Raw genomic sequence first — 19,796 nt, 5'->3', positions numbered from 1 at the left:
TTCATTATAAGGACAAGGTCCAATATTACATGGAAAAAATTAAGAATGGTGATTCTTCCCTGTCTTTATCCAAGCCAACTTTGATTTCCCTTTCTAATACATGTATTTTTGGTAATTGTTTTTAATGGAGTCCATTATATTTTCTTCATTTAAATATATTTTTGTAACAAGACACTTATAATTTGAATTAAATAGCATGAAGCCAAATTTTTCCCAAAACCTTCCTACATACTATCATTAGTTTCTTAATAGAGTTTAAGAGTCACTTCCAGTGCTTTGGAAAAGGCAGGTTCCAGGCCACGGGCGCCTGCCCTGAGCAGACCCCCTACTGGTGTCCTCAGAGGGCTCCTGTGGGTGAGTTCATTGTTTGGCCCAGTGAGCCCCCGCCTACATTGATCTTAGGCACATAGGGCCCATCCCGGCTCTGCCCCTGCTGGGATCCAGTCGCTGCCCCAGGGGGACTGATGGGCAGAGTCGCCCCGTGGCTAGGCCGTGACCATCCCTGTCAGGACCAGACTCTGCGTTTGGGCATCTTGGGTCGAGCCCAGCACCATGCAGGGCCGTGGGAGCTGAGGAAGTGCCGCTCAGGAGCTGGGGTCTCCACTCCACCGTGTGCCCTCCAAGGATACCCGGGGGGCAGTGGGCTGGTGGCTTCCTCCTGCTTCCTGTCAGAGTCAAAGCACAAATCCTCAGAGTGGGCTCAGGGGCCGAGGCAGCCCAGGGAAACTCCAGGTGGGGACTGTGTCTTCCTGGGGTTGGGGCCCTTTGCTGGCCTGTGGTCCCTGGATGCTGCTGTGGTGTGGCCTCCCACCTGTCTGCCTGGTGGAGGGAGGTGTGGGGGTGGGGACGTGACTGAATAAAGCCACCGTGGGTGGATGTGCTTGGGGGGAGGGGGGAAAGTCACTTCCAAACCTGTTAGACTTAAATTATGGGTATAGGATAATACATCAGTTTATATTTGCTATGATTCAATCAAATGGGATATAGGAAAGGCGAGGTTTATATAAAATAGAATCTGAACAAATCGATAAGAAATGTAAAGCATTCTTCGGAGTCATGACATGTTAAGTCTATTCAGACTTTCAGTGAAGCTATTTCACACTTTCCTATTTTGGGGAAGATAAGCATTAGGAAGTCAAGAATTTCTATTTAGACCTTGAACATTAAAAAGGGGGCATAGTCTGTTATAAAGGAGATAAGAAATTCACTGCTGATGGAGCTGAATCTTTTCATATGTGGTTCTATAATCTAGTAATTGGATTCCATTTGATTAATATCATATTGTGTTCACTATTGTGCTTTTTCCATCAAGCAAGCATAATACTGTACTTTATTCTTAGTACATAAGCAACTAACTTATCTCAGTCCCTGTGGGGATGGAGAGACATGTACAGAATGCATTGGCATAGGATAATAGTTGAGGAATCAAAACAAAGCATCCTTTCAATTACTGTTTATGCAAAGATGAAAAAAAATGCTTCCACACTCATATCTGCTGCTAAGGATCAGTGAAAATAAGAGTAATTTAGAAATAAATACCATGGACAACAAAACACAAATCCATGGTTTTGGTATTTTCATTTTCTCTTTTTCTTTCTCTCTTTTTTTTTTTTTTTTGAGACAGGGTCTCACTTTGTTGTCCAGGCTGGAGTGCAGTGGCGCAGTTACAGCTCACTGCAGCCTTAGCCTCCCCGGGCTCAGGTGATCCTCCCACCTCAGCCTCCCGAGCAGTTGGGATCACAGGCATGCACCACCACAGCTAATTTTTGTATTTTTTGTAGAGATAGGGTTTCTCCATGTTACCCAGGCTGGTCTTGAACTTCTGAGCTCAAGCAGTCTTCCTGCCTCAGTCACCCAAAGTCTGGGGATTACAGGCATGAACCACCGCACCTGGTCTCATTTTCTTTTTTTTCCTATTGATCTTTTCTAATTCTTTTAAAATTGTACCCGAGGTTGGGCGCAGTGGCTCACACCTGTAATCCGAGCACTTTGGAAGGCTGAGGTGGGCGGATCACCTAAGGTCAGAAATTCGAGACCACCGCTAACTTGCTGAAACCCTGTTTCTACTAAAAATACAAAAACTTAGCCAGCGTAGTGGTGCACACCTGTAATCCCAGCTACTCAGGAAGCTGAGGCAGGAGAATCGCTTGAATCCAGAAGGCGGAGGTTGCAGCGAGCCGAGATCGCGCCGTTGCACTCCAGCTTGGGCAACAAGAGCGAAACTCTGTCTCAAAAAAAAAAAAAAAATTGTGCCCAAAAGAGCAAGAAGTTATTTATGTCTGCCTTACATATTATTTTTAAACAAAATAGGCTATAATTACATATATAAATTACTTATTTTAGAATTTTTTGCATAAAAAAGATGCTGAAATGAGAAGAAACAATCCAGGCTGCTTTTTTCCCCCCAAGCATTCTTTATAAGATTGCTGCAGGGACTTTATTTTTTATGCTAGTAATTTGTAAATGATATGCATTTGATTCTCTAATATTCTCTCACTCAGAAATTGGAAAATTTTAGCAAAGACTTAAAACACAAGACTTTGAAGGGGAAAAATGCAAATCATCTCATCAAAAATATAATTAAGGAACATTTGATAAAAAGTACAGTATATAATTATGGCACTATTCAGGATTTATTATTTTTATGTTTTTTTAATTCTTTGAGAAAACCTGTTGGGAGATGAAGGAAAACCTTTGTTTGGAGCACTTCAAAATAGGCAGGTATGTATATTCCAACAAGGTACATGTAACTCATGGCATGCTGTTTTTTTTCCCCCCACAGTTTATTATTAAAAAAAAAAAATCTTTACTCCTTTTCTGTAAAAATTAGCAGAATTCTATAGGGGAGAAAAGGAGCTGCCTCAGTCTTATAGGAAACTGAATAGTGTATGCACTTTACAGAGCTTACTCAATCTCAGAGGTTAAGTGTAATTCATACGGAGATTTCATGTGATGATTACTTTTTCTCCCTTTGTTACACTTCAAAATCCTGATGTTTTCTATATTTTTCCTTCTCACTAATTTTGCACCATTATATAACATTGAGTATTAATGCTGACTTATCTCTGGATGAATCATCATACTGAATTCAAAAATAAAATTAAGCCATGACTCCTTGATGGGCAGATACTGACACTACTGTAGGACTCTACTCCTGCCCCAGGCCTAAACCTTTTAACATAGTGATCCCTGGAAAACGGTACTAAAGAAATATGCGGAGTAGCCCTGGGGAAACAAAAGGGGTAACTGAGGTTGCCATCCCTTGCTTCCCATTTCCCTCTTATTTTTCTGACACCTGGCACAGAAGACTAGAAGACTTTTGGTCCACAGTGTGCTCAGCTCTGGGGAAGATGAATACTTTTTACATGAGAATTAAAATAATTATAGCTTTAATACCACTTTTTTATCAGAAAATCTGTTAGAAATTTAGCAAGGCCATAAAACCTTGTACAGGTATTAAGAATATCGTAATTTATTTGCAATGATATAAGGTATATAATGAGTCTGCAGCTAATTCCGACAAACTAGAGTTGGTTTTTACCAAACTCTTAAGTGAATGAGTTAGGTCTCTCATCTTTCCTCATCTTTTTATCTTCCCTCTCTTTTACAATCTAGCATAATGGTCTGAAAGCATTAATGCAGTTTGCAGTTGCACAGAGGATTACCTGTCCTCAGGTCTTGATACAGAAACATCTGCTTCGTCTTCTATCAGGTAGAGTCTTCTCTGAACTATTATTATGTATTGTATTATTTTTATGTCTTTTTCTATTGCATTTCTGGCAGTGTATTTCATTAGGAAACAACACATGCTACAATAATTTTGAGCTCTCAGTAATGAAATTTTACCACCTACAGAAGTCATGCAAAAAAACAGATAAACACGTAGCTGCCTCTGTAAAACTTGTGATCTTATTATTATTATTATTTTTGAGAGGGAGTTTCGCTCTTGTTACTGAGGCTGGAGAGCAATGGCGCGATCTCAGCTCACTGCAACCTCCACCTCACGTGTTCAAGTGATTCTCCTTTCCTTCCTCAGCTCTCTGAGTAGCTGGGATTACAGGCGTCCACAACCACGCCCAGCCAATTTTTGTATTTTTTTTTTTTTTTTTTTTTTAGCAGAGATGGAGTTTCACCATGTTGGCCAGACTGGTCTTGAATTCGTGTCCTCTGGTGATTCGCCTGCCTCCACCTCTCAAAGTGCTGGGATTACAGGTGTGAGCCACCACTCCCAGCCTTCATGACCTTATTTTTAAAATCTGTATTTTCCAAATATTTTCAACTTATGTTTCTTCTACCTACCTAGGTTATTGAACCAATGTCTACAACAACTAACATCCATGTATCCCCAATCCAATTAGAAAAGGGAGCAATGATGTGGATAGATCATTTTAAAATATGTTTAATTTTGTTTGTGGGTCAAATTCTTATGAAATAATGGAAATGCTACATTCAGTAATCTCAGAACTCAGTTCCATGCCCATTTCTTTGACAGGCTGGCTATAACAGCTAATCTTCTCAGATTCTGACAAGTTAGAAATTTACTAAGAGCTCATATGGTGATCTCAATTAGTATAAAAATAAAGTGAAGGATAAGTCATTACATAGCATTAGAATGATTTTGCTTTCCTTTTGGTTATCTGCATTTCCATCTGGGCATTTGAAGTCTAGTGTAAGCTCCTCTGTACCCAAAGAGACCAGCCTTAAAGAGAGTTGTTTGTAAATCTATTTGTTCATAAGTCCCAATTGTCATGAGTAGGGTAGTTTCAGCATGCACTTCCCAGATATATTTCTGACAAATAAGAGTTATTCAGATTTTTAAGCTTTAAAGCCAGGCATAATTTTCTTGTAGCTAAACTAGCAGACATTTTTTTTTCCCCCAGCAAAATAGACCTACTTCTTTACCTTGAAAATCTATTGAAGCCAATAGTGTTTTTCCTTGTCAATCCCCACAAGCTTCTTAGGGAGCTCTTCCGAGCAGCTCTCTGCTCATCCTGTTGATGTGGAGATTCCACAACTCCTCCCAAGGCTGCCACTCAAGTTTTGTTAGAACGTCTGCCATGCTTAGCTTTTATATTTTCAAATTGACTTCCAGGTGTCTCCTGAATTGGCTTCATGCTAATAGAAATCTAATGTTGATACCGTTCCCCTAGTCACACACATAAAAGTTTTCCCTTCTTTCACTTACTTTTTTCTCTTCTTGGTCAGTTGCACAGGCCCAGAACCTTCCATATGTCACATGTGCCTGTCTTTGTTTTTAGGACCTCTTTCTGTTGAACAGTTTATCCTATTTGCATATCACTATTTTGTTTTTGTATTTTACTTTTTTGGTATCTCTTTCATTTCAGTCATTATTTAGATACTTACTAATTCTTACAAATAGTTTCACTGTTTTTGCACTTATTACACATTATGGGATTTACAATGTTTAAAACAGCTTATTGCCCAGCATGGTAGCACATACCTATAATCCCAGCTACTCAGGAGCCTGAGGGGGCGGATCCCTTAAGCCCAGGAGTTTGACACCAGTGTAGGCAGTATAGTGAGACCTTGTCTCAAAAAAAGCACCGAACGAGACTAACATTATCACAGATGGGAGAGACTAAAATGATGGTGTATAATCTCTAATTAGCAATACTGGAGGAATTTCTGTAGTATAGCTTTATGCCTATATATTAAAGTTTTTCATAGGAACATTTATTAGAGGAGCATTTTTATTTGTAAGATGTTAGGGCTATCAGATATGTTCCTTGCCATTTTAATGCTTATGATTGAATTAAAGAAGCAGAACCTCTCTAAAAACAAACATAAAATAGCCAAATGCCAGATATGTGCTTCACTAATACACACTTCAAAAATTGAGACAAGTGGCTGGGTGCGGCAGATCACGAGGTCAGGAGATCGAGACCATCCTGGCTAACACGGTGAAACCCCGTCTCTACTAAAAATACAAAAAATTAGCCAGGCATGGTGGCAGGCGCCTGTAGTCCCAGCTACTTGGGAGGCTGAGGCAGGAGAATGGCGTGAACCCAGGAGGTAGAGCTTACAATGAGCCGAGATCACGCCACTGCACTCCAGCCTGGGTGACAGAACGAGACTCCATCTCAAAAAAGGAAAAAAAAAAAATTGAGACAAGGAAGAAATCACTTTGGGACTCTGCTGTTATCTCCTCTAACAGGGTAGGATTTGAATTGAGCCTTGAAGGGAGTACACACAATAGATAAATTGAGAGGAACAGAAGCTGCATTCCAGAAGACACAGGGTGCATTTGAACAAACACTGAGGAGGTAGGAAAGTATGTGATATGTTCAGGTAGACAGGTTTGATAGGAGTAATGGCATCTACAGATAGAGAAGCATGAAGTTTTTTTTAAATAAAATTACAGTGACTTAAATGCCCCAGCCATAAGTTTGAACTTTATTCTTTAGGTAACTGGAATTTTTTGAAATGTTTTGGACAATGGTATTCTGAGCTTAATTTGATATTGAATAGGTTGGATTGAAGGAGGGAAAAATTAGAGGTAACATATGCATCTGAATGTGGTAGCAGGAATTAGGGAAGACATTGGTGTGGGCTGGGTCAGGGGCAAGATTTTGAACTAAAATGAATAGCAAAAAAATTGAGAGAAATAAGGAAGTTCAGAATAGGAGCTATTTTCTACGTAAAGTGATGAGTATTGTTTTAGTATGTTGATTGCTGCAATAGCAGTAGGACAGGTCGGGTGCAATGGCTTACACCTGTAATCCCAGAACTTTAGGAAGCCAAGGTGAGCAGATCAGTTGAGCTCAGGAGTTCGAGACCAGCCTGGGCAACATGGTGAAACTCCGTCTCCACAAAAAACTTAGTAGGGTGTGGTGGTGCACACCTGCAGTCCTGGCTACTCGGGAGGCTGAGTCAGGAGTATCACTTGCACCCAGGTCAAGGTTGCAGTAAGCCATGATCGTACTGTGCACTCCAGCCTGGGCAACAGAGAGAGACTTTATCTCTAAATGGATGGATTGATGGATAGATATATAGGACATACAATGCTCACTGCCATGTGCTATGACTTGTACTAGAATTTTTAAATAAAATCTCATTTCTAGTCACCATCCTTCAAGGAAATTATTCTCCCGATTTACAATGAGAAAACTGAGGCACAGGGAAGTTACATGACTTGCCCATGGTAATAAAACTAATAAGAAGTAGAACTAATATTTAAACCCAGACCTGACCATAAAGCCCATTATTTTCCCACTGTATCATGTAAACTTTGCCGAGGTGTTTAATTGTGCATAAAGGCTTGGCTTAACCCATAGATAAAATGAAAATATGCTTACCAAAATTGACTTTTGATTTCAAAAGAATTTTAAATATTTTTAGCAATCAGGAAAAGAAAAATCATTTTAAAACTGCCTGTAAGAAAAATTTGATGACACAAAGAGTATTCTTTTGGCTGAAAAGATGATGGAAATTAGGACAAGGGATCAGGAATGATTTAAATATTTTGAGTAAGCTGTAACATTGAGGAAAAAAATAAGACAGGTAGTATCATAGACATGCTAACTGAAATATCAGAAATATTACTAAAAGATAATTTGAGGAGATGGGACCTAGAAACAGCAAATAACTTGTCGAAGTCACATAGCTAGTTAACGTCAGAGCCCCGTGATCACTTTAGTTTGTTTTATGTAGCCAGTAGTAATAACTTTTATTGAGGGGTTACATATGCCAAGCTTGGACAAGTGCTTTAAATTCATATGTTGGCCTGGAGCGTGGCTCACACCTGTAATCCCAGCACTTTGAGAAGCCGAGGCAGGTGGACCTCTTAAGGCCAGGAGTTCAAGACCAGCCTGGCCAACGTGGCAAAACCCCATCTCTACTAAAAATAAAAAATAAAAAAATTAGCTGGGCATTGTGGCAGGTGCTTGTAATTTCAGCTACTTGGGAGGCTGAGGCAGGATGATTGCTTGAACCTAAGAGGCAGAGGTTGTAGTGAGCCGAGATCATGCCACTATACTCCAGCCTAGGGAACAGAGTGAGATTCCATCTCAAAATAAAATACACAAATAATAAATTAATATGTTAATGAACCTCCCAACAAACTTGTATATACTGCGTGTAAACTTAAGAGAACTTAAGTCACCTGTCACTTGCCTATGACCAATAGTCACAACGAGTACTGGAAGCCGTTTTAGTCTGACTTCAAAGCCCCTGATCTTAACCTTTATGCTTTTTGTTTAGAATCTCGGGATTTGAGGTTAAGAAATTGATCTAGTCACATGGCCAGGCACGGTGGCTCATACTTGTAATGCCAGTACTTTGGGGGACCGAGGCAGGTAGATCACCTGAGGTCAGAAGTTCGAGCCTGGTCAACATTGTGAAACCCTGTCTCTACTAAAAAAAAAAAAAAAAAAAAAAAATAGAAACAATTGGTCGGGCACGGTGGCTCATGCCTATAATCCCAGCATTTTGGGAGGCCAAGGCGGGCGGATCATGAGGTCAAGAGATCGAGACCATCCTGGCCAACATGGTGAAACCCTGTCTCTACTAAAAATATAAAAATTAGCTGGGCATGGTGGCACGCGCCTGTGGTCCCAGCTACCCGGCAGGCTGGGGCAGGAGGATTGCTTGAACCCGGGAGGCAGAGATTCCAGTAAGCCAAGATTGTACCACTGCACTCCAGCCTGGTGATAAAGCGAGACTCCATCTCAAAAAAAAAAAAAAAAAAAAAAGGCATGGTGGCACATGCCTGCAATCCCAGCTACTCGGGAGGCTGAGACACAAGAATCGCTTGAACCTGGGAGGCGGAGGTTACAGTGAGCCGACATCATGCCACTGCACTCCTGCCTGGGTGAGAGAGCAAGACTCCATCTCAAAAAAAAGAAAAAAAAAAGAAAGAAATTTAGTCTGAGGAGTCTTCTCTTCCTCATTTTTAAAAATAACAGCTTTATTTATGTAATGTTGAATCTTCTGAGCCGGAGTTCAGAACCAATACCTAGACCTACAGTAATTCATTCCCTCATTTTTATATAAACAAAACCATTCCTCTTGTCCTGACTTCTCAATTTCACTTCTTTGCCACTCTTGCTCTCACTTTTGGAATTACAGCTTTTCCTTAGGCATGGACCAGATTGGAAAGATAGTAGCTTTTGAGTCATTTGCATTTCCTCCAGATGACCAATCTACATAAACCATTCTCTAATTTTGTTCAGGAGGATCTTCTCCGTCCTCATTTCACCTACTCTGTTTTGCATGTTCTTTCCACTCCACAACCCCAATTTTGTTCACATATTATGTATCACAGAACACTTAGAAATGGAAGTCAGAGAAAACAAGTGATAGAGGTAACATTGTATAAAAGTAACTCTTCTCATTCATTCAACAAATATTTCTTTAACAATCTCTATATTTCAGTTGTCCTATTTCATGTGCCTTTTCCACCTAGATTTTACCTTTCAATGCTTAAACTGTATCCAAGTCTTTCTAGCAGCCTTTTCTCAGTTCAGTTTGTCTCATTATAGTTTCCATATCTCAAAGGTGTGACTTATTAGTTTCTGTGTTTTATAACCCTGTTACATGTTTGGTTTAGGTGTTTTTAGCTTGCATTTTATTTAACTACATTGCTATCTTACTGACTGAATTACATTAACTTTTTGTTTGTTTTAGTTGTTCTTCCTAACCTAAAATCAGAAGATACACCATGCCTTCTGTCTATAGATCTGTTTCATGTTTTGGTAAGTGTTCAGTAATTTTGTTTAAGTCACTCATGTTGATAATTTCTTGTACTTTCCTCATTCAAATTAATGCTCTTTGTTCAAGATTATAAATTATTGGTGTTTAATCTATAAAGTTTGGTCTCTCCTGTCCATTCTGTTTACATAGGTACAGATTTGATGGAGACCATCAAATTCATTTAAAAAAAAAAAAAAAGCACTTGAATTTGTAATAGGTCTTTTCCTGGTTGATTACATTAGTGGGTGTCTGTACAGACAAGCCTTTTCTAATTCATATTATGCTCCCCTTCTGGCCTTTTTCTTAAGTTGTATACATGATATACAGTCAATAACTGTGTGAGCTCTCTTAAAATCATTATTTGATGATAAGGAACAGATCATGGGTGTATCTAGGCTTCCTCAAAACACCTATGGATGGATGGCAACTGCCCTTAGTTTTTTGCAGAGATTTTCCATTCCTCTGATGATCTCATTCCTTCAAACCAAGTTCTGTAGAGAAAACAGTATTGAGATTGGGAGCATGGAGTTTATGGATGCAGGGTTAGCCAGCATCCTCATCCCTCATTATCTAGGCCTCTACCCAGTGGTCATCAACCCTGACTGTCTTTTAGAATCTCCTGAGGGACTTTGAAAAGAATGCTATTAACTGGACCCTACCCCAAGAGATTTTCATTTGGTTAGACTAGGGTGGGGCCTCTGTGTCAGTATTGTTTTAAGAACTCCTGTAATGTTGAATCTTCTGAGTCAGAGTTCAGAACCACTACCTAGAACTACAATAAATAGACACAGCAAAGGGATAACCTATTTGGTGGTGACCATCGTCCTCCATTTATGGTACATTACATTCTAAGATATTCTATTGAATAAGAAAAATATGGTGTTTATTAAAAAACACACACACAAACAGTGTAGCATCTGATGCCCTTCACATTTAGTTATGACATTAATTTATGTTAGTCTTTTATCATTACCCATGTTGATGTCCATTTTTCTGTCACAGGTGGGTGCTGTGTTAGCATTCCCATCCTTGTATTGGGATGAAACTGTCGATCTGCAGCCTTCTTCAGTTAGTTCTTCCTATAACCACCTTTATCTCTTCCATTTGATCACCATGGCACACATGCTTCAGATACTACTTACAATAGACACAGGTAAGGTTTTCATCTGGGTATTGACTGTGAATAACATTTTGCCATGCTTTACTGGCAGAATTAATTGTGTTTGTGATTATATAATGTATTTCTAGGTTCTGTGTTACGTTTTTCATTGAATGATTATTCATCTGTTTTTTAATGGATACTATTTAAGCAAGGAAAGGTAGAATAAGCTGTGAAAAAGATAATTAGGTGAAACTACCTAATTAGCAACTGCTCTGCAGATATGCAGGGAGACCACTTGAACCTGCTTTTCCGTCTTTTTCAAATTCCTCGTCCTCGAGGTCTGTCCCTACATGAGTTTTTCAACCTTTTGATAAGGAGGTCCCTAAAACCATTCTTAATTCCTTCAGCTAAAATGATAGTACTTTCTTCCCCTTGTAGCATTTATCATTAGTATCTTGTTTTATAGTTATTTGTGGTTATATCTTATTGTTGTTCTGCTCCTTTCCCTGTTTCTTCTCTCTCTCTCTGCTCCTTTGTCCTCAGTGTAAGTTTCTTGATAATAGGAAACAATGAAATTTCAACATCTTCCCTTTAAAGCTGCAAGTATCTAGTAACCTTTGTTAAACCCAGTAAACACTCATGAAATGTCTTTTGAATTAATGTTCATTTGAAGATACATGAGTAATACAACATTATGGAATGATGATACAGTTGTTCTTTTAGAGTCTGGGTTTTAATAGGAAGCAAAGTCTGGGGGCTGGATGCAGTGGTTCATGCCTGTAATCCCAGTACTTTGGGAGGCCAAGGCAGGAGGATCCCTTAAGCTCAGGAGTTCAAGACCAGCTTGCGCAAGATGGTGAGACCCCATCTCTACAGATTTTTTTGTTGTTGTTGTTAGCTGGGCATGCTGGTGGGCGTCTGTAGTCCCTGCTACTTGAGAGTCTGAGGTGGGAGGATCACTTGAGCCCAGGAGTTTGAGGCTGCAGAGAGCTGTGATTGCACCATGGCACTCCAGTCTGGGCAACAGAACAAGACCTCATCTCTTTAAAAAAGAAGGAAAAAAACCCAAAGCAAAATCTGATCCTGGATACCGGTGACCAATAAGGGCTACTGAAGATTCAGATAATCTAGAGGACGAACATAATTAAAGTGATGTCAGAATAAAATATGGCAAAAGTACATGTGCATTTACCCTGTGGTACACCGACTTCATTTCTAGGAATTTATCCCAAAGCTTTACCGGCAAAAATAGGAAATGATGCAAGCACAACATTATTTATTGTGTTATTTTTGGGATATCAAAAAAACAAATAATTGAGCTGTCCATCAATGGGGGTTCGTTGAATTACCTATGATGTACCATATAATGTAATTCTATGCAGTTTTAAAAAGTAGTGAACAAGATCTGATATGAATTGATCTTTATGATGCAATAAGTTAAAAAAGTGAGGTACAGAATAGTGGTTATAGCATAGCATTTTTCTGTAGGGTATTTTATGAATATATGTGTTTATATACATTTTTGCTTATGTGTTTTATAAAAGAGACAATAGAGGCCGGGTGGTGACTTACGCCTATAATCCCAGCTCTTTGGCTGAGGCAGGCAGATCACCTGAGGTCAGGAGTTCGAGACCAGCCTGACCAACATTGTGAAATCCTGCCTCTACTAAAAATACAAAAATCAACTGGCGTGGTGGCAGGCATCTGTAATCCCAGCTAATCGGGAGGCTGAGGCAGGAGAATCACTTTAACCCAGGAGGCGGAGGTTGCAGTGAGCCGAGATCATGCCACTGTACTCCAGCCTCCCGATGAAAATCCATGCAGGTTATTATTGTGGATATCAACAAACTGATTCTAAAGTTTATGTGAGCCATGCCCAGTGGCTCATGCCTGTAATCACAGCCCTTTGGGAGGAGTTTGAGCCTGGGCAACATAGTGAGACTCTGTCTCTAAGAAAAAGTAAGAAAATTTGCTGGGCATGGTGGCACACGCCTATAGTCCCAGCCATTTGGGAGGCTGATGTGGAAGGATTGCTGTAGCCCAGGAAGTCAAGACTTCAGTGAGCTGGGATTGCACCACTGCAGTCCAGGCCAGGCAACAGAGCAAGACCCAGTCAATCAGAAAGTAAGTAATAAGTAAACAAACAAGTACATAAATAAATAAAGTTTATATGGAAAGACAAAAGTCCTAGAATAGCCAGCTCAGTATTGGAGGAGAAGAAAGTTGAGGGGCAGATACTACCCAACCTTAAGACTTACTATAAAGCTACAGTAATAAAGAGTGTGGTTGGCAAAAGATTAGACAAATAGATCAATAAAATATAAAAGAGAGCCCAGATACAGACCCACATAAATGTAGTCAACTGATCTTTGACATTTGAGCAAAGGATCAAAGGCAGTCTTTTCAGCAAATGGTGTTGGAACAAGTAGACATACATGTCCAATAAAATGAATCTAGACACAGACTTTACACCCTTCACAAAAATTAATTCAAAAAGATCATAGACCTAAATGTAAAATGCAAAACTATAAAACTCCTACAAGATAACATAGGAGAAAACCTAGATGACCTTAAGTATGGAGATGACTTTTTAGATATAAAACCAAAGGCATAATCTGTGAGAGAAATAATTGATAGGCTGGACTTCATTACAATAAAATTAAAAACTTACGCACTGAAAGACAATGTCAAGAGAATGAGAGACAAGCCACAGTCTGGGAAAAAGTATTGCAAAAAACACTTCTGATGAAGGACTGTTATCCAAAGTATACAAAGAATTCTTAACATTCAACAGTAAGAAAACAAACTACCCAATTTTAAAATGGGCAATGAGGCTGGGTGCCGTGGTTTACGCCTGTAATCCCAGCACTTTGGGAGGCCAAGGTGGGCAGATCACTTCAGCCAGCAATCTGAGACCACCCTGAGCAACATGATGAATACCTGTCTGTACTAAAAATACCAAAATTAGCCTGGTGTGGTGTGCACACCTGTAGTCCCAGCTACTTGAGAAGCTGAGAGATAAGAATCAGTTGAACCCAGGAGGCATAGATTGCAGTGAGCTGATATCATGCCACTGCACTCCAGCCTGGCAACGGAATGAGACTTGGTCTCAAACAAACAAACAAACAAAAAAAAAAAAAAACAGGGCAGTGAGCCAGGTGCGATAGCTCATGCCTGTAATCCCAACGCTTTAGGTGGCCAAGGTAGGAAGATTGCTTGAGCCCGGGAATTTGAGACTACTCTGGGCAACATAGCAAGATCCCATCTCTAAAAAATAAAGTGGCCAAAACACTTGAAAAGACACCTCACCACAGAAGATGTACAGATGATAAGTGATCGTAATGTTCAACATCTATATGCCATTAGGGAATTGCAAGTTAAAACAATGAGATACCACTATACACCTATTAGAATTGCCAAAATCTAAAACACTGACACCACCAAATGCTGGCAAGTATGTGGAGCAACAGGAACTCTCATTTGTTGCTGATGGGGATGCAAAATGGTACAGTCACTTTGGAAGACAGCTTGACAGTTTCTCACAAAACTAAAACTAAATATACTCTTACCATGTGATCCAGCAGTCATGCTTCTTGTATTTACCCAAATGAATTGAAAACTGAAGTTCACACAAAACTGTGCACAAGGATGTTTATAGCAGCTTTATTCATAATTGCCAAAACTTGGAAGCAACCAAGACATCCTTCAATAGGTGAGTGGATAAATAAATTACAGTATATCCAGAGAGTGGAAATATTATTCAGTGCTAAAAAGAAATGAGTTATCGGCCGGGCACAGTGATTTATACCTGTAATCTCAGCACTTTGGGAGGCCAAGATGGGTGGATCACCTAAGATCAGGAATTCAAGACTAGCCTGGCCAACATGGTGAAATCCCATCTCCACTAAATAAATACAAAAATTAGCTGGGCATGGTGGTGCACATCTGTAATCCCAGCTATTCAGGAGGCTGAAGCAGGAAAACTGCTGGAACCCAGGAGGCGGAGGTTGCAGTAAGCCAAGACTGCGCCACTGCACTCCAGCCTGGGTGACAGAACGAGACTCCATCTCAAAAAAATAAAAAAAATAAAAAAACAAATGAGTTATCAAGATGAAAAGATAGACAAAACTTAAATGCCTATGACTAGCTAAAATAACTCAATTTGTAAAGGTTGTATACTATATTAATCCAATGATATGACACTCTAGAGAAGGCAAAACTATAGAGTCAGTAAAAAGATTAGTGATTGCCAGGGGTAAGGGTGTTGGGGGAGAGCTGAATAGGCACAGCATAGAGGACTTTTAAGGCAGTAAAACTGTTCTGAAAAATACTACAGCGGTGCATACGTGTCATTATTACACATCTGTCCAAACTCATAGAATGTAAACACCAAGAATGAACCCTAATGTAAACTGTGGACTTTGGGTGATAATGATGTGGCAATGTAGGCTCATTGATTACAACAAGCGTACAACACTGGTGCCGAATGTTGATAGGTGGGGGATGTTGTATGTGCAGAGAGACAGAGGGAATCCTCTGTACTTTCTGCTCAATTTTGCTGTGAATCTAAAACTTCTCTTAAAAAATAAAGTGTATTAACTAAAAAATAAAAATCTTATGGGTGTATGCATTTGTCCAACTCATGATCAAATAGAGCACTTGATATTTGTGCATTTAATTGCATGTAAAGTTTACCTCAAATTTATAAAGAATCCCTTAGAATTATTGAACTTTTACATTTGAATTGAAAAAATCAGTATGAATTCATGATGTGTTTTTTAAAAGTATAGGAATAAAGAGATGTTATTTGGAAAATGAAAAGGACTAGCAGTATTCATTCAAGATATGATAAAATTACTGAGGGCAACTTGAATCGTGACCTTCCAGATGAATTAATACATAAACAAAAGCATTTTTAAAACAACAGAGCAATACTCAAATGTGCTATAACTATACCTCTCAGCAAACTACAAGGTAGACATTTCTATATCAATTTTAATACAGTAATTCTGAAATTCAGGGAACTTATGTAGCTTATCCAGAGCCTTAATGTAAGTGGGAGAGTTGACAGTTGCTGGAAAGGTTTAGGATGGTCCTTCTTAAGGATAGGTTGATGGAGGAAAATAATCTCACAAAGTTCCCTTTATGGGACCCTTTGCTTGAGCATGAAGGCAGGACAGACACCTACTTCCCTTTCTAGAGGTTGAATTTCTATCTGCTGCCTAAGATTCCTAGGAAACCAAAGCAGGTTGATAACAATTTATTTCCATGGTCATATTATGATGAAGTATTTACATGTTTAGCAAGTAAATATTAAACATCCATGTTCAGTGATTCTGCCCTGTTTGTTTCTCCAGCTAATATATAGATAAAGTTTACCTAACAACTTTAATATTCAGCATCAGCTACTTAGATTAAAAGCAGGTGGGGCTGGGCACAGTGGCTCATGCTTGTAATTCCAGCACTTTGGAAGAACGAGGCGGGTGGATCACTTGAGGTCAGGAGTTCAAGACCAGCCTGACCAACATGGTGAAACCCCATGCCTATTAAAAATACAAAATTAGCTGGGCATGGTGGCACATGCCTGTAGTTCCCAGCTACTCTGAAGGCTGAGGCAGGAGAATTGCTTAAATCCAGAAGGCGGAGGTTGCAGTGAGCCAAGATCGTGCCATTGCACTCCAGCCTGGGCAACAAGAGCGAAACTCTGTCTCAAAAAAAAAAAAAAAAAAAAAGTAAAAACCTCAGTTGAATGAATCTACATTGTTTATCTTGGAACCATGAAATTAAAGTATAATTTATAAACTGAATAGCAAATACATAATTCATCTTGCAGAATTTCTTTTTCAGGCGTACCCCTTGCTCAGGTTCAAGAAGACAGTGAAGAGGCTCATTCCGCATCTTCTTTTTTTGCAGAAATTTCTCAATATACAAGTGGGTGAGTGAAAATCCATTAGTTCAGTCTATTGTAGTAATTCCATTTCTTGTTCAGTTGTTTGGCAGTGTAACACTTGAATCATTTAAATTCTAGTTTAAAAATAATCAGTTATTCCCTAGGTCGTCTTCTGAGGTTTTTATGGTTTTAGGTCTTACATTTAAATCTTTAATCCATCCTGAGTTAATTTTTGTATAAAGTGTAAGGAAGGGGTCTAGTTTCAGTTTTCTGCATATGGCTAGACAACACCATTTATTAAATAGGGAATCCTTTGCCCATTGCTTGTTTTTGTTAGGTTTGTCAAAGATCAGTTGGTTGTAGGTGTGTGGTGTTATTTCTGAGGCCTCTGTTCTGTTCCATTGGTCTATATATCTGTTTTGTACCAGTACCATGCTCTTTTGGTTACTGTGGCCTTGTAGTATAGTTTGAAGTCAGGTAGCGTGATACCTCCAGCTTTGTTCTTTTTGCTTAGGATTGTCTTGGCTATACAGGCTCTTTTTTGGTTCCATATGAAATTTAAAGTAGTTTTTTCTGATTCTGTGAAGAAAGTCAATGGTAGCTTGATGGGGATGGCATTGAATCTATAAATTACTTTGAGCAGTACGGCTATTTTCACGATATTGATTCTTCCTATCTATGAACATGGAATGTTTTTCCATTTGTTTGTGTACTCTCTTATTTCCTTGAGCAGTGGTTTGTAGTTCTCCTTGAAGAAGTCCTTCACATTGCTTGTAAGTTGTATTCCTAGGTATTCTGTTTGTAGCAATTGTGAATGGGAGTTTGCTCATGATTTGGCTCCCTGTTTGTCTATTATTGGTGGATAGGAATGCTTGTGATTTTTGCACATTGATTTCGTATCCTGAGACTTTGCTGAAGTTGCTTATCAGCTTTGGGAGTTTTTGGGCCATTCAAGACATAGGCATGGGCAAAGACTTCGTCACTAAAACACCAAAAGCAATTGCAACAAAAGCCAAAATGGACAAATGGGATCTAATTAAACTACAGAGCCACTGCACAGCAAAAGAAACTATCATCAGAGTGAACAGGCAACCTACAGAACAGGAAAAAATTTTTGCAATCTATCCGTCTGACAAAGGGCTAATACCCAGAATCTACAAGTAACCTAAACAAATTTACAAGAAAAAAACAAACAACTCTATCAGAAAGTGGGTGAAGGATATGAACAGACACTTTTCAAAAGAAGACATTTATGTGGCCAACAAACACAAAAAAGCTCATCATCACTGGTCATTAGAGAAATGAAAATCAAAACCTCAATGAGATACCATTTCACACCAGTTAGAATGGCGATCATTAAAAAGTCAGGAAACAATAGATGCTGGAGAGGGTGTGGAGAAATGGGAACACTTTTACACTCTTGGTGGGAGTGTAAATTAATTCAACCATTGTGGAAGACAGTGTGGTGATTCCTCAAGGATCTATAACTAGAAATACCCTTTGACCCAGCAATCCCATTACTAGGTATATACCCAAAAGATTATAAATCATGCTGCTGTAAAGACACATGCACACATGTTTATTGCAGCACCATTCACAATAGCAAAGACTTGGAACCAACCCAAATGCCTATCAGTGTTAGAGTGGATAAAGAAAATGTGGCACATACACACCATGGAATACTATGCAGCCATAAAAAAGAATGAATTCATGTCTTTTGCAGGGACATGGATGAAGCTGGAAACCATCATTCTCAGCAAACTAACACAGGAACAGAAAGCCAAATGCCGCATGTTCTCACTCATAAGTAGGAGTTGAACAGTGAGAACACATGGGCACAGGGAGGGGAACATCACACACCAGGGCCTGTCAGGGGCTGTTGGAAAAGGGGAGGGATAGCATTAGGAAAAATACCTAATGTAGATGACGGGTTGATGGGTACTAGCAAACCACTACCATGGCACATGTATACCTATGTAACAAACCTGCACATTCTGCACACGTATCCCAGAACTTAAAGTATAATAAAAATAATAATAATAATCAGTTATGAAGCTAGGTGCAATGGTTCATGCATGTAATCCAAACACTTTTAGAGGCCAAGGCAGGAGGATCACTTGAGCCCAGGAGTTTGAGACCACCCTGGGTAACATAACAAGACCCTGTCTCTCTATTAAAAAAAAAAAAAAAAAAATTCTGTTAAGGGCTTTTAGCATGACTTTGTTTGCTACAGGATAGGCTTACAGTGAAGAAAACTCATTTTGATGATTTTACTTTGAACTAAAAGATAGTAGGTTGGAATAACAGCTACCCACTTGTTTCTGAGACTGAAATAAGTCAACACATCTTTACTTTTGTAAACTGGTCTGGAAGCATAGCCAAAAGATGATTGGATTTTAACAAAAGGAGTATTTAGAATTAAAATAAATGTAGAAAATGGAAAATAGGTTGTCCTTTTACAGTGATCCATACAATTGATGCACTCAGTGCTTGCATGTAGTTACAGGTTAAGGTTCTTATGAGTAATATGGAAAATACACTGGCATTTGTATTTTAATATGCATGTAATACATACATAACATACAATATGTACATATATTGTATAACATAGTTATGTAATACATATATAATTTATACATATATTCATAATATATAGTTAAAATCTTATGTGTATTTAACCTTTGTGTAGAGGTTATAGTAGGAGTACGATGGGCGTACTCTGCTGAACTACATCTGCTGCCAAGTTCCCTTCATCAGTCATCTTTACCAGTCTTTTTTATTTTTTTTTAAGTTAATAGATTTTGTTTTTTAGAGGCATTTTAAGTTTACAGAAAAATTGAGCAGAAAGTATAAAAAGTCACCATTTGGCCGGGCGCGGTGGCTCAAGCCTGTAATCCCAGCACTTTGGGAGGCCGAGATGGGTGGATCACGAGGTCAGGAGATCGAGACCATCCTGGCTAACACGGTGAAACTCCGTCTCTACTAAAAAATACAAAAAACTAGTCAGTCGGGTGAGTTGGCGGGCGCCTGTAGTCCCAGCTACTCGGGAGGCTGAGGCAGGAGAATGGCGTAAACCCAGGAGGTGGAGCTTGC

At 39.2% G+C, this 19,796-nt stretch overlaps 1 protein-coding gene across 2 annotated transcripts in view; it reads left to right on the top strand.

Annotated features, from left to right (window-relative positions):
* UBR1 (ubiquitin protein ligase E3 component n-recognin 1) overlaps positions 1–19,796 on the top strand; it is a 155,177-nt gene that overhangs the window by 114,460 nt on the left and 20,921 nt on the right. For both annotated transcript variants that reach the window (XM_015142047.3, XM_015142046.3), the window contains 5 exons: positions 2,666–2,721; positions 3,616–3,712; positions 9,646–9,713; positions 10,714–10,864; positions 16,661–16,748. In XM_015142047.3, coding sequence (XP_014997533.1) covers positions 2,666–2,721; positions 3,616–3,712; positions 9,646–9,713; positions 10,714–10,864; positions 16,661–16,748 — 460 coding nt within the window. The remainder of the gene's footprint in view (positions 1–2,665; positions 2,722–3,615; positions 3,713–9,645; positions 9,714–10,713; positions 10,865–16,660; positions 16,749–19,796) is intronic.

Source organism: Macaca mulatta, chromosome 7 (assembly GCF_049350105.2).
Source record: "Macaca mulatta isolate MMU2019108-1 chromosome 7, T2T-MMU8v2.0, whole genome shotgun sequence".
NCBI classification, from domain to species: Eukaryota; Metazoa; Chordata; class Mammalia; order Primates; family Cercopithecidae; genus Macaca; species Macaca mulatta.
The sequence above is the reverse complement of the archived record's forward strand: the minus strand, read 5'-3'. Positions and strand labels throughout refer to the sequence as shown.